Source organism: Staurois parvus, unplaced genomic scaffold (assembly GCF_062004578.1).
Source record: "Staurois parvus isolate SC_StPar_1 unplaced genomic scaffold, SC_StPar_1.0 ptg000059l, whole genome shotgun sequence".
Classification (NCBI taxonomy): Eukaryota; Metazoa; Chordata; class Amphibia; order Anura; family Ranidae; genus Staurois; species Staurois parvus.
In genome coordinates, this window is record NW_028317855.1 from 7,231,329 (window position 1) to 7,245,279 (window position 13,951).

At 42.3% G+C, this 13,951-nt stretch overlaps 1 protein-coding gene and 1 pseudogene across 1 annotated transcript in view; one reads left to right on the forward strand and one right to left on the reverse strand.

Moving 5' to 3' along the window:
* LOC149469801 (scavenger receptor cysteine-rich domain-containing protein DMBT1-like) overlaps positions 1–8,065 on the reverse strand; it is a 94,073-nt gene extending 86,008 nt beyond the window's left edge. Inside the window, exons 1-3 of the mRNA XM_089668524.1 lie at positions 7,933–8,065; positions 5,004–5,041; positions 2,513–2,570 (exon numbers count right to left, since the gene is read on the reverse strand). Of these exons, the coding sequence (XP_089524650.1) occupies positions 2,513–2,570; positions 5,004–5,041; positions 7,933–8,065 (229 nt within the window). The remainder of the gene's footprint in view (positions 1–2,512; positions 2,571–5,003; positions 5,042–7,932) is intronic.
* A 99-nt stretch (positions 8,066–8,164) lies between these two features.
* On the forward strand, positions 8,165–13,641 carry LOC149469802 (uncharacterized; annotated as a pseudogene).
* Positions 13,642–13,951: the final 310 nt, after the last annotated feature.

Below are 13,951 nucleotides of genomic sequence, written 5' to 3' on the forward strand. Positions count from 1 at the left end.
AAGTTTGCATTTTTTTCTGTAGTTTTTATATGATCTGTACAAAAAAATATTTTAGCAAATGTACCTACAGTATACAAGCTGATAGCCTCATAACTGACATCATGAGCATGTTGATCCTCTGCAATATTTTTAGCAGTCACCAATAGGCTAACCCAGCCTTTTTCAATCAGGGTACCTTCTTGGTTCTTCAGGGGTGCCTTGATAAAATGCATAGAAATTGCCCAAACATTCTGGGTAAGGGAGGGGATCAAGCCTGCCTTTTTGCTACACAAAGCCATAATTTTTCGTAAGGCAGCATTGCAGCCTTGGGCACCATATGGGCCAGCCACCTGCATCCTAACAACTTCTGATGTCATCAGTTGATAAGGAGTACTTCTAGCACCTACACAGTATCCTTGTTTGAATCCCCCACCCCCCTCTATCAGCACTGGGACCATGTTAGCTGTATGGTGAAGAGAAAATGAGGTAGAACAAATGTTGGAATGCTAATCAGTACCAGTGTGCAAAAGTGTATTTTGCTTTGCAAGAATAAAATATTTCTAATGTTGGGTGCTCTACTGTAAGTGTGTGGAGGCTGCTGCAATGTGTAAAACTGTTAGGGGTGCCTTGAAAATTGTGCATAATTTTAAAGGGTGCCTTGACTGGGAAAAGGTTGAGAAACACTGGGCTAGCCTTTCAAGAGGAAAGAAAGACAACAATCCTCACTAACTTTAAAACTAAGTTTTAGAAGCAAGTGCCAGGTGCTCTAATGTACCATACAAATAAATATCAATAATTACTTACTACAGAAAAGTGACCTTGGTTAACAGCATAAACACATTTTTTTTCAACAGCAGTGACTAATATTCTTTTGTGGTTAGGTAGTATTGGAAGGCATTCTAACCAAGCATCACACACATAGTTGTTTTTTTTTTTTTAGTTATTGTTTTGTATACCTACTGTATGTATTTTAACATTCAGAGTGACGCTGTCATATAAATAAAAATCGAAAATGTTTGTAAAATAAGAGGTCAATGGGAGGTACCAGTAAGCACTGTGGAAAAGCAAGGAGATCAACAAACCTGGAAGTGACAATTATCCAATGGACTTCAGCAGAGCATTTCTCTTCAATGCATACTGGCAGCAGCAATAATGGGAAAGATAAGTCTTCAGTCTTAATTTGCAGGTATATCTGTTTCTGATTTTGTTTTTTGTTTTTTTTTATGACAGGGTCACTTCAATCAATGCTGCAAAGCAGGACTTGAGACAAGCAACTAACAAAGTTTATATAGATATTTAAAAATAGTTTGAATAATAGGAATTCTCTGCAACCAGTTTTGTGATCGAAGGATAATTTTCGTGATATCATAAAATGAAAAAGATAGTTCAAATACCAGATAGACTAGTTTGCAAATAATGCATGGACTAATGTATTTAAAAGTGCTTTACAAACGTGTAAAATGCTTTTTAAAAAAGCACAAATGCTGTAACACAGCAGTGAGTCTCCAGAGCAGGAGAGAGTGAACATGCATAACTTATACTTTTTTATGCTAAAGAGTCTATGAGACAATAATTTGTCTAATGTATGCTATATGGGGATATATTAATGTTAGAGATTCTGTTCATAGCTCTACAGACAGTGCACAGTCCACATGTGTTTATCTGCTGCTTCTCTGCAAACAGGAAAAAGGAACTTTATTCAGGAAGAAGACATAGAGTATAGTCATAGCTACAGCTGCAAACTTATAAACAGTGCCATCTACTGGATAAGAAATATATCTCGACTGAACACTGACACTGATGTACTGAAGTAGTGGTTGCAAATAATACTTGAACATTGTATTTCAACAATTAATGATAGGGTTAAAGAGGTTGTTTGATTTACAACTATGTTCTGTGCATGCTAGGGTAGTGTAAGAGCGATATATGGAGTCAGCACAGAGAAGGGAGGAGCTTTATGTGAAATGATTTGCATTTATTGAGTGTAATAGCATGAACCCTCCAGAAGCTGATCATGCCTGTTTTGGCCAAACTGCATTGGGAGTCTAGAGTTTTTATGTCTGCAGGCGTATGTCTCACCTGCTCTGGAGGTATTTTGTTATGTTACATGGCTTGTGCATTTTTTAATTATGGGCTTTCATTTTTATTTTTGTGACTTTATTTTTAAAGCTTCTTTTAAAATAAATTAGTCTATACATTATTGCAAACACATTCTTGAATGTCTCCCTTTTATGATACTAAGGATGTACACTACTGTCTCGGTGCCATGGAGCTATTTACCGAGGTAGTGCAATCCTGTTTTCTGTTTTCTGCAGTAAACCTGACAAGCAGGAAACTTACAAATGATGATGGAGCAGGGTGATTGGTTGATCCTGTTCTGTTTTTTGCAGCATAAGTGAATTTTTACCTCATAAAGTACTTAGGCAGGTGCAGTCTGTATATTCCACTGTAGGTGGTGCTCAATTGAGTGGTACCACAGCCTGGAGAGGAAATCCAAGGGAAACAATGATTCTCTGTGGTTTCCTGGGTCAATAGAGCAGCGTTCCAGTTGGATGCTCTGTGACCATTGTGACCCTTTCTGGCCATCTTGGGTCAACAGGGTCTATTTAGGTCCCTGCCCATAGGTTTTGGCGCACTTCTTGCGTGTGGCTAGGGTAAGAAGAGAAACCCTCCTTGTTATGGAAAGTAACTAGCGGTAGGGACTTGCTATCCTGGAAAGTAGCTTCTGTCTTGGGACCGGACTGGGCAGGCCACACTTTATCCTCTTAGACAGATGCTGTTAGCACCTCATCTCGGCCACATCTTACTACATTGAACTGTGAGTTATTCCTCTAGCAGTGCTCTCCCACCAGAGTGTTTGTAACATTGGCATTCTGCCTGCACCATGCTTTACCTCCCCACATGCTGAGTAATCATTTTAGTAAGTTGATTTTGTGAGCAGTGATTGCACAGTGGTGAGGTCACAGTTTGTCTGGTTCGCATCTTCACTGGGAGCTTTGCTGATATCTTCATATTTTTATAATTACCTTCTCAGGGAATGGAGAGAGCCTGTGAAGCCACACAAAGAACTGTGAGAGGTTCATTCAAATTTACTCTTGAAACAATGAATTCATTCCTTAGAGCCCCACTAATTTAAATGTAATGATCCCCATTTGTTCTGTAGATCCCTGATATGGCTATAATCCCCCACTTCTTTGCCTTTTTCCTAGTTACAGTGACTAGTTACAGTTCCACACCACAATACAACCACTATGCCCAGCTTGGAACTTATCTCTTGATTGTGTGACATTGTTCACTACAATACATATTGATGTCTGCAGGAAGAGGAAGACTCGGAGTAGAAGTCAACAGGCCCAGGCTATGTCTGTGTAAGTATAGAAAGGCTTGTAGGGGGATGTGAGGCATGTGCTGCAACTGTCACTTTCACAGGCTGACCTCAAATGACCTATCAGGAATATATGAGAAGTGCAGTGTTTCCAGTCATAGAGAGGAAGTAACATCACTTCTTACACCACAGGAATGTCTCTCTATTTCTGGCAAGTCATTTTGGTTTATTCTATGTACTATACTTTAATAGATTTTATGGGCACAAAACAGCAAGACAGCAGAAGGATGTGGGCATAAAAACCATTGAACCCCACAGATTCATTAAATAACACTAAGTAGAATTATGTCCTCCCATTACAAATATGCACTGCAGCACTTAATTATAACTGCATCTGTATTTATAGCTTTTCTTTTGCCCTCCTGCAAAGTCTCACCCAAACCTATTGAGCCTGTCAGTGAAGTTCACCTAATGCCGGTTCCTGCAATGGTGTGGTAATTGTGCTGCACTCTTTTGGATTCAGAGCACAGTTGCCAACCTCATACAGACTTGTTTAGACTGCCATGTAGGAACTTTTAGTTGTTAACAAGGGTTAGCTGCTGGTCCTGCATTGTATGTGATGACATCAGAGAGCTGTAACTAGGTTTTAGGAGACCAGCCACATGAAGGGGAGGAAATCTGCTGGAGTGACAAAATAAGGTCAGTAAATCACCATATATATTATTCCCCTAGGCAAAACAAGTAGTTAACTCCTAGAGTGGGGACAGGAAGCCTCCAAGGGTAAATCTCTTTTTCCCTGGAGTTCAGCTGTAGGGTACATGCACATGGACGTTTGCAGACACAAAGCAATTCTAGCATAAAACTGCCTACCATCTCCCAAACCCAAGGAGCCACAGGTGGTGTGAACAGCCAGCCACTGAAACACCTTCCTTCACAATCCTCTTTCATCATTTATAAGTGAAATGTATGTCACATTAAGCCCTGCCCTAACACCATGTCCATAATTGCCCATAACACACTGTTCTGTCTCTCCAATCTAAGCATTGAAAGTGTGATCTCTGTAACTTACAGTTGTGAGGAGATAGCAATAACTCTAATCTTAGTTGAATGACACAGGCAGTGACTCAATCCAGAAGATATCTTGTAGATCTTGTGAAGTTTATTCCATAAACTGAGAGAATCTTACAACAATGAACATTGGATAGGTCAAAAGATCATAATGTGATCTGCTTCATGACATGAGGCTAGAAGCTGCAATGCTTTACTGGGAAAAAGGGTGGGCTATCTATACAGCATTAACTAAACCAAAGAAAAGGGAGGAGCAGAGACAAATTACAGAGAAAACTTAAAGGCATATGACAGTCATGTGAAACATGATACACTTTGGTGGCAAGCACTGTTTGAAGGCATCATTTACACAGTGGTTCCTGAGACACAGAGAGGGACCCAGCTGTTGAAATGAGGATCAAAGGGTACCAACATATTTGTATGAGGTTTTTAGGATATAACTCATGCACTCAAGGGCAACAACTGCTTAAAGAAAAAATATTTCTGATCTTTTACCTGCAGAATACCTGGCAATGACACCATAAATGTAAGAAGTACAATTTCTGCTTTGTCTCATTCTGCTCTGCAATAAACACAGTCCTACATTACTTGTGACAGTTTTTTTTTCATACTGAAGAAATAATAAAATAATATTATCTGTACTACCATATAAAAGGGCATTTTGGGAATCTGAAAGGATGAACATAGTATGATTATTATTAGTCAGTGAAGAGTGTCAATTTGGCAATACAAGAATAATGCTATTATTAAAATCAAAATAATGTCTACACTTTGAATAAAGCTTATTTTGTCATATATCACACATGTGCTAAGGTCCCAGATTATTTATAATGTTATGCAAAAGATCTATACTATTTCTAAAGGATTTATAGAATGGACACTGGGAACACTGGGATACTCTTTGCTATTCTTATAACATAACATGTGTGGCAATTAAAATAAAAGTAATTCTATAGGCAAAACTTTTTCCTGGTGACTCCATGGCAGCATACCTTTGATAAGCTCTGCCTTAGACTCCTCCCTCAGGACCAGTAAATATATAAAAATAAAGGATTAAGGCTCCCCCAGCATTCTCCTTTTTTTCATCATACCTTTTGTAGTTCAATGACTTTTAGTAATTTATAAACATTTAAAAAAACCAGGAGCAACAAGACGCCCACGCAGGGGCCATCAATTGCACATAAAAAAAATAAAGAAAACAGTGCTCCAATACCAAAAGAGCAAAAGGTGCACCCACGCAGGGGCTATCAATGGCACATAAATGACAAAAATATTGGTATAACACCGACAGTAACTCAAACCAAAGGTAGCTATCCACCGCCACACCAAAAACAAACAGAAATAGAAAAGGAAGGAGGAGTACAAAAGGAAAAAGATGACAAGACCATGAGCAGGGTTCCGGGAACGCCAATACCAAGCAACATCACAACTCCAGACTAGTCGGGGGGAGCGTGGGAAGGGCATATTGCAACCATGGCTCCCAAATTTTCAAAAATTTCCGTTGGGAGTTGTTACAGATACTCAACATCTGTTCATTAAGCATCATAGTGGTCATACGCACCCGCTGAAGAGGGACAAACGGGCGCTTCCATGCCTGAGCAATTGTTCTAGTGGCTGACAAAAACAAATAGGAGGCAGCTTCTGCTGGTGAGCCAAGAGGCCCAGTATGGGACAATGAATCAAAGTGTACCGAGCATCCCGGCATATGGGGAGATGAAACAAGGTGAAAAGGAGGCCAAACATACGAGACCAAAAACAGTCTTGGGTGTGACCACCAGATATGCAATACATCACCACGATGGCCACAACCCAGAAAGCATCCATCACTGCAGGCGGGGTTTGCCTGGGCCAAATGAGCCAGAATCCAATACCAATGAAACAATACTTTGTATGCTGCCTCCAACGTGGTCCTATTATATGAACATTTAACTATAAACAACCAGGCCCTATTCCAGTCCTCTAGATCCATGACTGCCCCCAGGTCCCGTGCGCGTTTATGGGCCGCGGATGGAAATGACTTCCGACGAGCATCCGCAGAGGCCAGTAGAGAATGGAGATCCAAAAGTCGGCGCTCCCACTTCTGAGCCACCACCAGCTGTATAATATGACCCCGCACCATGGCTTTATGCGCCTCCCACAGGGGCACTTCCGAAGATACAGATCCCAAGTTTTCCGTAAAGTATGTACGTAAGAAAGATTCTATTTGCTGGCAGGTAACCTGAGTGGTCAATACAGATCCATTAATGCGCCAGTGAAAGGGCGCCGTACCGACCCAGAGAGGGCAAGGAGGAGTACCAGGGGATCATGGTCCGACCAGGGCGAGGAGGGAATAGATATCCGCCTGACCAAGGGAAGCATGCTTGAATATATGGTCAATTCTACAAAAACTGTCATGAGGATTGGAATAGAATGTAAAGTTGCGTTCAGTGGGTGAAGTTCCCTCCAGACGTCCACCAGCCCTGCCGTCTGCAAGAGAGAGTGCATATGTTCTTCTAGCACTAAGTCGTGAGAAGGAGCCGCCCCCTGGGCATAGCGCCTATCCAAAGCAGAATCCAAGGTAACATTTGAATCTCCCAAAAGAAGAAGAAGACCCTTGGAGTGTCGATGGTGCAAAGGTGAGAAAAAAATGTATGCTGAAAGTGATTGGGCGTGTAGTAAGAGACAAAAGTAACCTCCTGGTCCCAGAGGGTGCCCTGTTGGAGCAAATACCTGCCCTTGGAGTCTGCTATATTCCAAGCACAGACAAAGGGGAGATTGCTTTTGAAAGCTATCCATACACCTCAGCGTTTCTCAGGAGCCGAGGCCGTGTAAAAAGTGGGATAATGGGCCGAAAGATACCATGGAGCGGAGAACTGAGAAAACCTGGTTTCCTGCAAACATACCACGTCAATTTGTTGGAATTTGAGGTGATGAAAAACTTTAGCCCACTTCTGATGCCAAACTCACGGTCCCGCCAGGAAAGTCCGAGATCAGCTTCAGCTTGGAGAGGAGCAGGATGGACTGGATCATAGAGGGGTCTGAGGGAGGGCCCTCTTCCTGTTGGACAATATCTCCCAGAGGTGGCCCAGAGGAAGAGGCATCACCGAGGATCCAGATGAATGGGATGGGCTCCGTGTAGCGCCTCCCGGCAGAAGAAGGTGTAAAGATTTCAGGAGAGAGTGGGCCTCCTCTGGCATGGCAACAGAGTGGCTGTGGCCCTGATAGTTGAAGGTGAGGCAGAATGGAAAGCCCCAGGTGTATTTAATTCTGCGGTTCACCAGGACCGAAGTGAAGGGCCTCAACTGGCGGTGCTTCTGAAGAGTGGTCTGGGAGAGGTCTGCGAAGAGCTGGTAGCAATGCCTCTGGAATCTGAGGTCTGGGTTGTTTCTGGCCACCTCTTTCCTTAGTGAGATAGTAAGTGAATTTGATGATAATGTCTCTTGGGGGCCCATCTGGTCATCTGGGGTCCAATGCACAGTGTATGCAGTCAAATTTGAGCCGGTCAATGGGAATGGCGGGTGTCAGTTCTTGAAACAGAGCAGTAGCGGTTGAGGTGAGATCTGTGACAGTTTCTGGGATACCTCTTAATCGCAAATTTCCACGGCGGTAACGGTTTTCGAAAGCCTTAAGCTGGAGCAGCGCATCTGCCAATTCTTTCTTGAGGTCACACAGATCCTGTTCATGACTTTCAATGACCACGGCCGCAGCGTCCATTTCATCTTTGAGATTGTTCGTCCGATTGTCCAACTCTTAGATTTTTTGCGAAAAACGGTCAACCAGCTTGGAAGTAGCAAGGACAATTCCGAATGCATCATGAACTTGAAGCGGCACAGGAGCTCAGCATCCCTCAGAGATGGAGTGGAAGACTGCAGGGATGCCTCTGATGCCAGGTCATCATCACCGCTGGAATACGGCCCATCACTGGAGGCCAGGGCTTTGGATGTGGCCTCCAGTGAGGGCCCCAAAATCGAGGCCAGGCCTTCAAACGCGGCCTTCCTCATACTTTTTTGGTCAGTGAATGTAAGTCAGTCATTCTTACCTCTGCCATGAGCAGCTTCTGCCTGGGTTCAGCCTCTCCCAGTCGCAGTCCCTACTCTTGGGTAGCTAAAGGCACTAATAAGGTAAGGAGTCCCTTCTGGGGGTCTTTTGGGACAGCAGTTGTCGCTTATTTAGAAGCACTATGTCTGCCAACAGGTTCAGGATGTTTGCTAGGGCTTAGGACAGAGAGAGCAGCTATTCCTGTCCTTTTTCCACAACTTTCCATGTACTCTCCCACTCCTTATCAGTTCCTCTGTTTATTTGCTGCATTTCTGTGATCTGGCTGTTTCTCCCCAGATACTTTTCTTTCCCCCCTCCGTTTTGCCTTGGTTTGATTTCTTTCCTTTGTTGCTCCCCTATAGAGCCGACACACTCCCATCTCTGGCTTTTCTGAGTGTCCCGGCATCTTCCCAAGCGCAGTGCACATGTGCAGATGCCCACCACGTCTGAGCTGGCCGGTGGGGTCCTAGCAGTGCGGATCGATGCTACGGCGGCCATCTTGGCTACCGGCAAACAGGCTATTTTTGCCCTTACTTAAATTTCTAGTTTTTTCCTTCTAGGATGTGGGAGGAATTTGTTTCCATTTACCCCACCCCTTCCACTATTTTTTTTTATTATATCTTTATTACATTTTTTTCTTTATACAAGTTCATATTAAACCAATAACATACTGTGTAAAAATTCATATATATTTCCATCCTCCTCCCCATGTTTAACATTTTGGGATGTTAATCCCTCAGTAAGTATTCTATACTGTATACCCTTGAGGTACTATGTTTCTGTATTCCATTTATACTCAACAGTTGCTGAAATGGATACATTTCATCCTCATTCCTTAGTGGTTGTGGAAGCTTTGCAACAAACTGTCTTATGTGACAGTATCGCCACTCATCCAGTGTAGAAAATATTTCCTTTTTACTCTTCAACCCGTGTAATGAACATAATACTCCTTTATCTACAATATCTTCTAAACGTGTGTTTTTATCAGATATCCATTTCCCTGAAATATTGTCATTTCCGGGCGGGAAAAATCTCATCCCAAGTGCGAAATTCCTGTGGTATCCAAATAAACTTTTCTAATGGTGCCTTACTAAATGCACTTTCCATTCTTACCCAACTTCTCCCCTTTATATTGTTTATTCAATCCACAATTTATGATAATAGCACCAAATTATTATACCTCCTAAATCTGACATATTTAATCCCTCTTTTTTTTATTGCAGCACAAAACGTTATACTTGACTCTTGTTTTTCTGTTAATCCACACATATCTAAGTATTATTTTTTTGAGAACCCTGAAGAAAGACCCAGAAAGTTATATTGGAATCATATTAAATTTTTATAAAACTTTTGGTACTATGATCATCTTAACTATGTTTATCCGACCTATTCAAGACAGCTTTCCCATAGACATTTTCCTCAGTTCATCTTTTATTTCATTTATTAGTGGGATATAATTTGCCTGATACAGATTTTTTTATATGCGATGTTAATTTTATTCCCAAGTACTTTAATTCTTTTTCTCTCCATTTAAAGGGGAACTCATTTTGTAAAGTTTGTTTTGATAATGAACCGTTTGCCTTCACTGCAGCTGAGGGAATTTTTCTTTCCCTCCCTGCTTGGAATAAATCCCACTTGGTCTAAGTGTATCCAGTTAGACATCAACTCTTTCATCCTGGTAGCTAGTACCTTCGCATACAATTTTGTATCAGTGTTCAGCAAAGATATGAGTCTATAGCTGGGACACTGAGACCAATCTTTCCCCTCCTTGGGTATTATTGTGATATGTGCCTGTAACGATTCCTCCCTCATCTTTATCTCTTCTCCTAGTGCATTCATATATGAACACAGTTTAGGGACTAGATTTTCTTTAAACTTTGTATAGTATCTTACAGTAAACCCCTACAGCTGTACTTTTTAATGCTAAGTTGACTTCTAATAATATTGGGTTATCCAAAGCTGCTAGTCTAGTTTTATCTAATCTAGGTAAACTGGCTTCACTCAGATAAGTCTGCCTCCTTTTTTTCCTCTCCTCCTCAGAGTCTTTCTGGTTCTTCCCTTCTACTCCATATAAACCGCTATAGTAGCTCTGGAATGTGTTAGCGATATTGGTGGTTGAATGCACCATGCCACCTTTTTCATTTTTTATTTTATCTTTAAAATTTCTTAATTTCTTTTCTTTCAACTTCATCAGATATTTCCCTAGTTTATTCCCCCACTGATATTTTTCCTTTGAAACCCCATTAAAAATCTTCTTTGTTTCTTGTTCCAGAGATTCCTTTAACTCCTCTATTTTTAATTTTATCTGTTGTTGTAATTATATAGTTATTTTCTTTATATGTAGTTGTTTCAGCTGGTATAGTTCTTCCATTAATGTCCTAATTCTTTTTCCCCATTCTTTTTTTTTTTTTCTCCGCCCCATTGCGATCGGTATACCCCTAATATAGCCTTTTTGTGCTTCCTCAGATTCGTTTAACTCAAAGTACTGATCTAGTCCCTACTTTACCATGCTTCTGGGTTTTGTAATATGGACTCATTTAAAAGCCACAAATTTATTCTGTTCTGTTCCCTTCCAAACTGTAGTCTCATTGTGACAGGGGCATGATCTGATATAGACATTATGTCTTATATTACTTTTCATCAGAGACTTCTTCCACTATTTATTCCCGGGAGCTTTAGTTTGGCCTCCTGTGGCTTCGGTGTAGGTCGGCCTTGCTGGTAGCTCCTGGAAGTATCGCCAGTATTCACCGGCGATAAGTCTTCTTTTTTTTCTCTTTCTTTTCTTTTCGTCCTCTCTTTTTTTTTCTCCCTCTCCCCCTCTTCCTTTTTTCCTATTCACCCTCCTTTATCATTTCCTTTTTTTCTCCCTCCCCTCAAAAAAAGGAGGGGGAAATGCAGTAATCTAAATCCTCTTCCTGTCTTATAGCTGCTCTTTTTGCACTTTGCTTGAGATGAGCTGTTCACCGCCCAAACTAACCCCTTCTCTACTTCAAAGGTAAGGGCCTCTGGCTGGGTAAGTAAAAAAAAAAAAAAGAGTGCACTTATGCTGGTACATTTATGTATTTCAGCCCTGTATGCCAGAAGAGGTCCAATAGGACATCCAGGAGCCATGAGGAATCCAACAAGGGCAGCCTGAGCCAAGCTTGATCTTCCAGATCCAGATACCATTTGACTGGGGCACAATTTTTTGCCAAAAGGCAACGATCCTCACATTCTCCAAGTGCTAGATCTCAAAAATGCCGGGCATGTGAAGCCACCTCTCTACCGAGTAAGCTAGTTTGCAGAGACTGTTTCAGGGATTATGCAGCGATGGTTGAAGTTGTGGGGGGCTGACATGGTGTCAAAACAAATTGGTGTAAAATCCTCTTTGATGGTAAAGCACTGTTTGGAGAGAGGCTGGAAAAGGAGTAAAATCAGGCCTGTTGCCCCAAGACAGAAGACCTAGACGTACCAGAGGGTTTACTTCAAGATTTCAGCAGTTCAGGGGCAAAGATTACGGGCAGTTCAGACAGGGCAGAGACTCAAGGAAGGCCTGGAGAAGCACACAATTAACTTTTTTGAGGACCCACAAACAAAAGGCTCTGCCTAACCTGCAGGACACCGCCAAGTCCTTTTGATGCCGGGCCAGCCCAGGCGATCCCAGTAGGAGCCAGACTGAGGCACTTTGCCAAGATTTGGATGCAAAGATGCCAGGATCCCTGGCTGGTCTCGACAGTTCAGTTCGGACACTTCTGGGCTTTCTCAAACTGGCCACCTCACAACTTCTTCACCCCCATGAGAATACCAGAGTCTCCTCAGAAGAGAGAGGTATTTCTTCAATTTCTGGATTCCCTACAGGCAGCGCAGGCGGTAAAACTGGTTCCTCCATCCGAAAGGTTTTCATGTTTTTACTCCGACCTATTTCTGGTACCCAAATGGAATGGCGGTTGGAGACCCGTAATAGACTTCAAGAAATTAAACCATTACATAGTCTTGGATAGCTTCAAGATGGAATCACTGCAGACTATTATCCACGCCATTCAACCTGGGGACTGGATGCTGTCAGTGGACCTTCAAGACACGTACTTACATATACCCATACTCCCACTGTTTCAGAAATATCTGAGGTTTGCAGTCGGCCAGATTCATCTGCAATTCCAGAGTTTGCTCTTCAGTCTATGTAATTCTCCCAGAGTCTTCATGAAAGTACTGATCGCAGTCCTAGACCCATTACAAAAGGTTGGGCTCAGGGTATATCACTACCTGGACGATGTCCTACTACTAGCGAAGAATCCAGCCCAACTAATAGAACACAGGGAAGTTCTGATTTCCACACTATCAGAGTTCAGATGGGTAATAAATCAACAAAAAGTTAACTTATCCTAACACAGCAAATGATTTATCTAGGCGCCCTGTTCAACACTTCCAAGGGGTCAGTGTCCCTTCCCCCTCAGAAAATTACAGCCATCATTCGTAAGATGAAGAAAGTGAGGACATAGTCCCACCTAACAGCCTCAAGCTGTCTGAGTATGATAAGGGTGCTGTCAGCATGTATCCCAATGGTTCCATGGGCCCACTGGCACCTGAAATACTTTCAATTAGAGTTTCTAAGACAGTGTAAAAAACTTTACCTATCCCAGCCCATACGTTTGATAAGTCTAATGCACAGGGCACTACGGTGGTGGACAAGAAGAGAAATGCTTATAAGATTGCGTCCATTGGGGTATCTCTCCTGGACCATAGTTAGCACAGATGCCAGTGTGATCGGCTGGGGGGCACACTACGACCAGGTGTCAGTTCAAGGAAGATGGGTTTTTCTCCCAATAAGAATTATCTCAAATGTTCAGGAAATTCGAGCAGCTTTTCACGCTATGATAGCCCTGAATTTTAAAATCAGACGCAAGCCAGTCCTTCTCTGAATGGACAACAGGGCGGCAGTTTCATAGATCCATCGACTGGGGGGGACCCACAGAAGGTCCTTATTGAGTGAAGTGGAACCCATCATCCTTTGGGCAGAGAGGAATTTAATGGATCTAACTGCAGTCTATCTGCCAGGCCACCTAAATAGGAAGGCGGACCTTTTGTCCCGAAAATTTGTAGATGCCAACGAATGGTCTCTGCATCCCAAGACATTCAATTGGATCGGGAATCTGTGGGGTCTTCCCGATCTGGATCTCTTTGCCTGCCTGCCTCACCCCCAGGCAGAAGCAATAGATGCCCTTCTTGAGTCTGTGGGCATGCAACCTGGCCTCTTATCTCGAAGTTCCTTTTGAGACTTCACAACAGTGACAGCAGTGTTTCTCAGTGTTTGCTCACTGATAAAAATCCCACTCATACCTTTTCTTCTGTGTCAGAAAGAGCACACTCATCCGAATCCACACAAAATGAATCTTCACATATGGCTAGGCCCTAGGATGTTCTTCGTAGGTTATTTCAACTCTAATGAAAGCCTCTACAATTAATATGTATGATAAGGTTTGGGACAAGTTTAAAGTCTTTTCAGCTAGCAGGAACTTCAATCCAGATCTGCCTTCCACTTCTCAGCTTATGGACTTCCTCCAGGCAGGCCCTAACCTAGCTTTA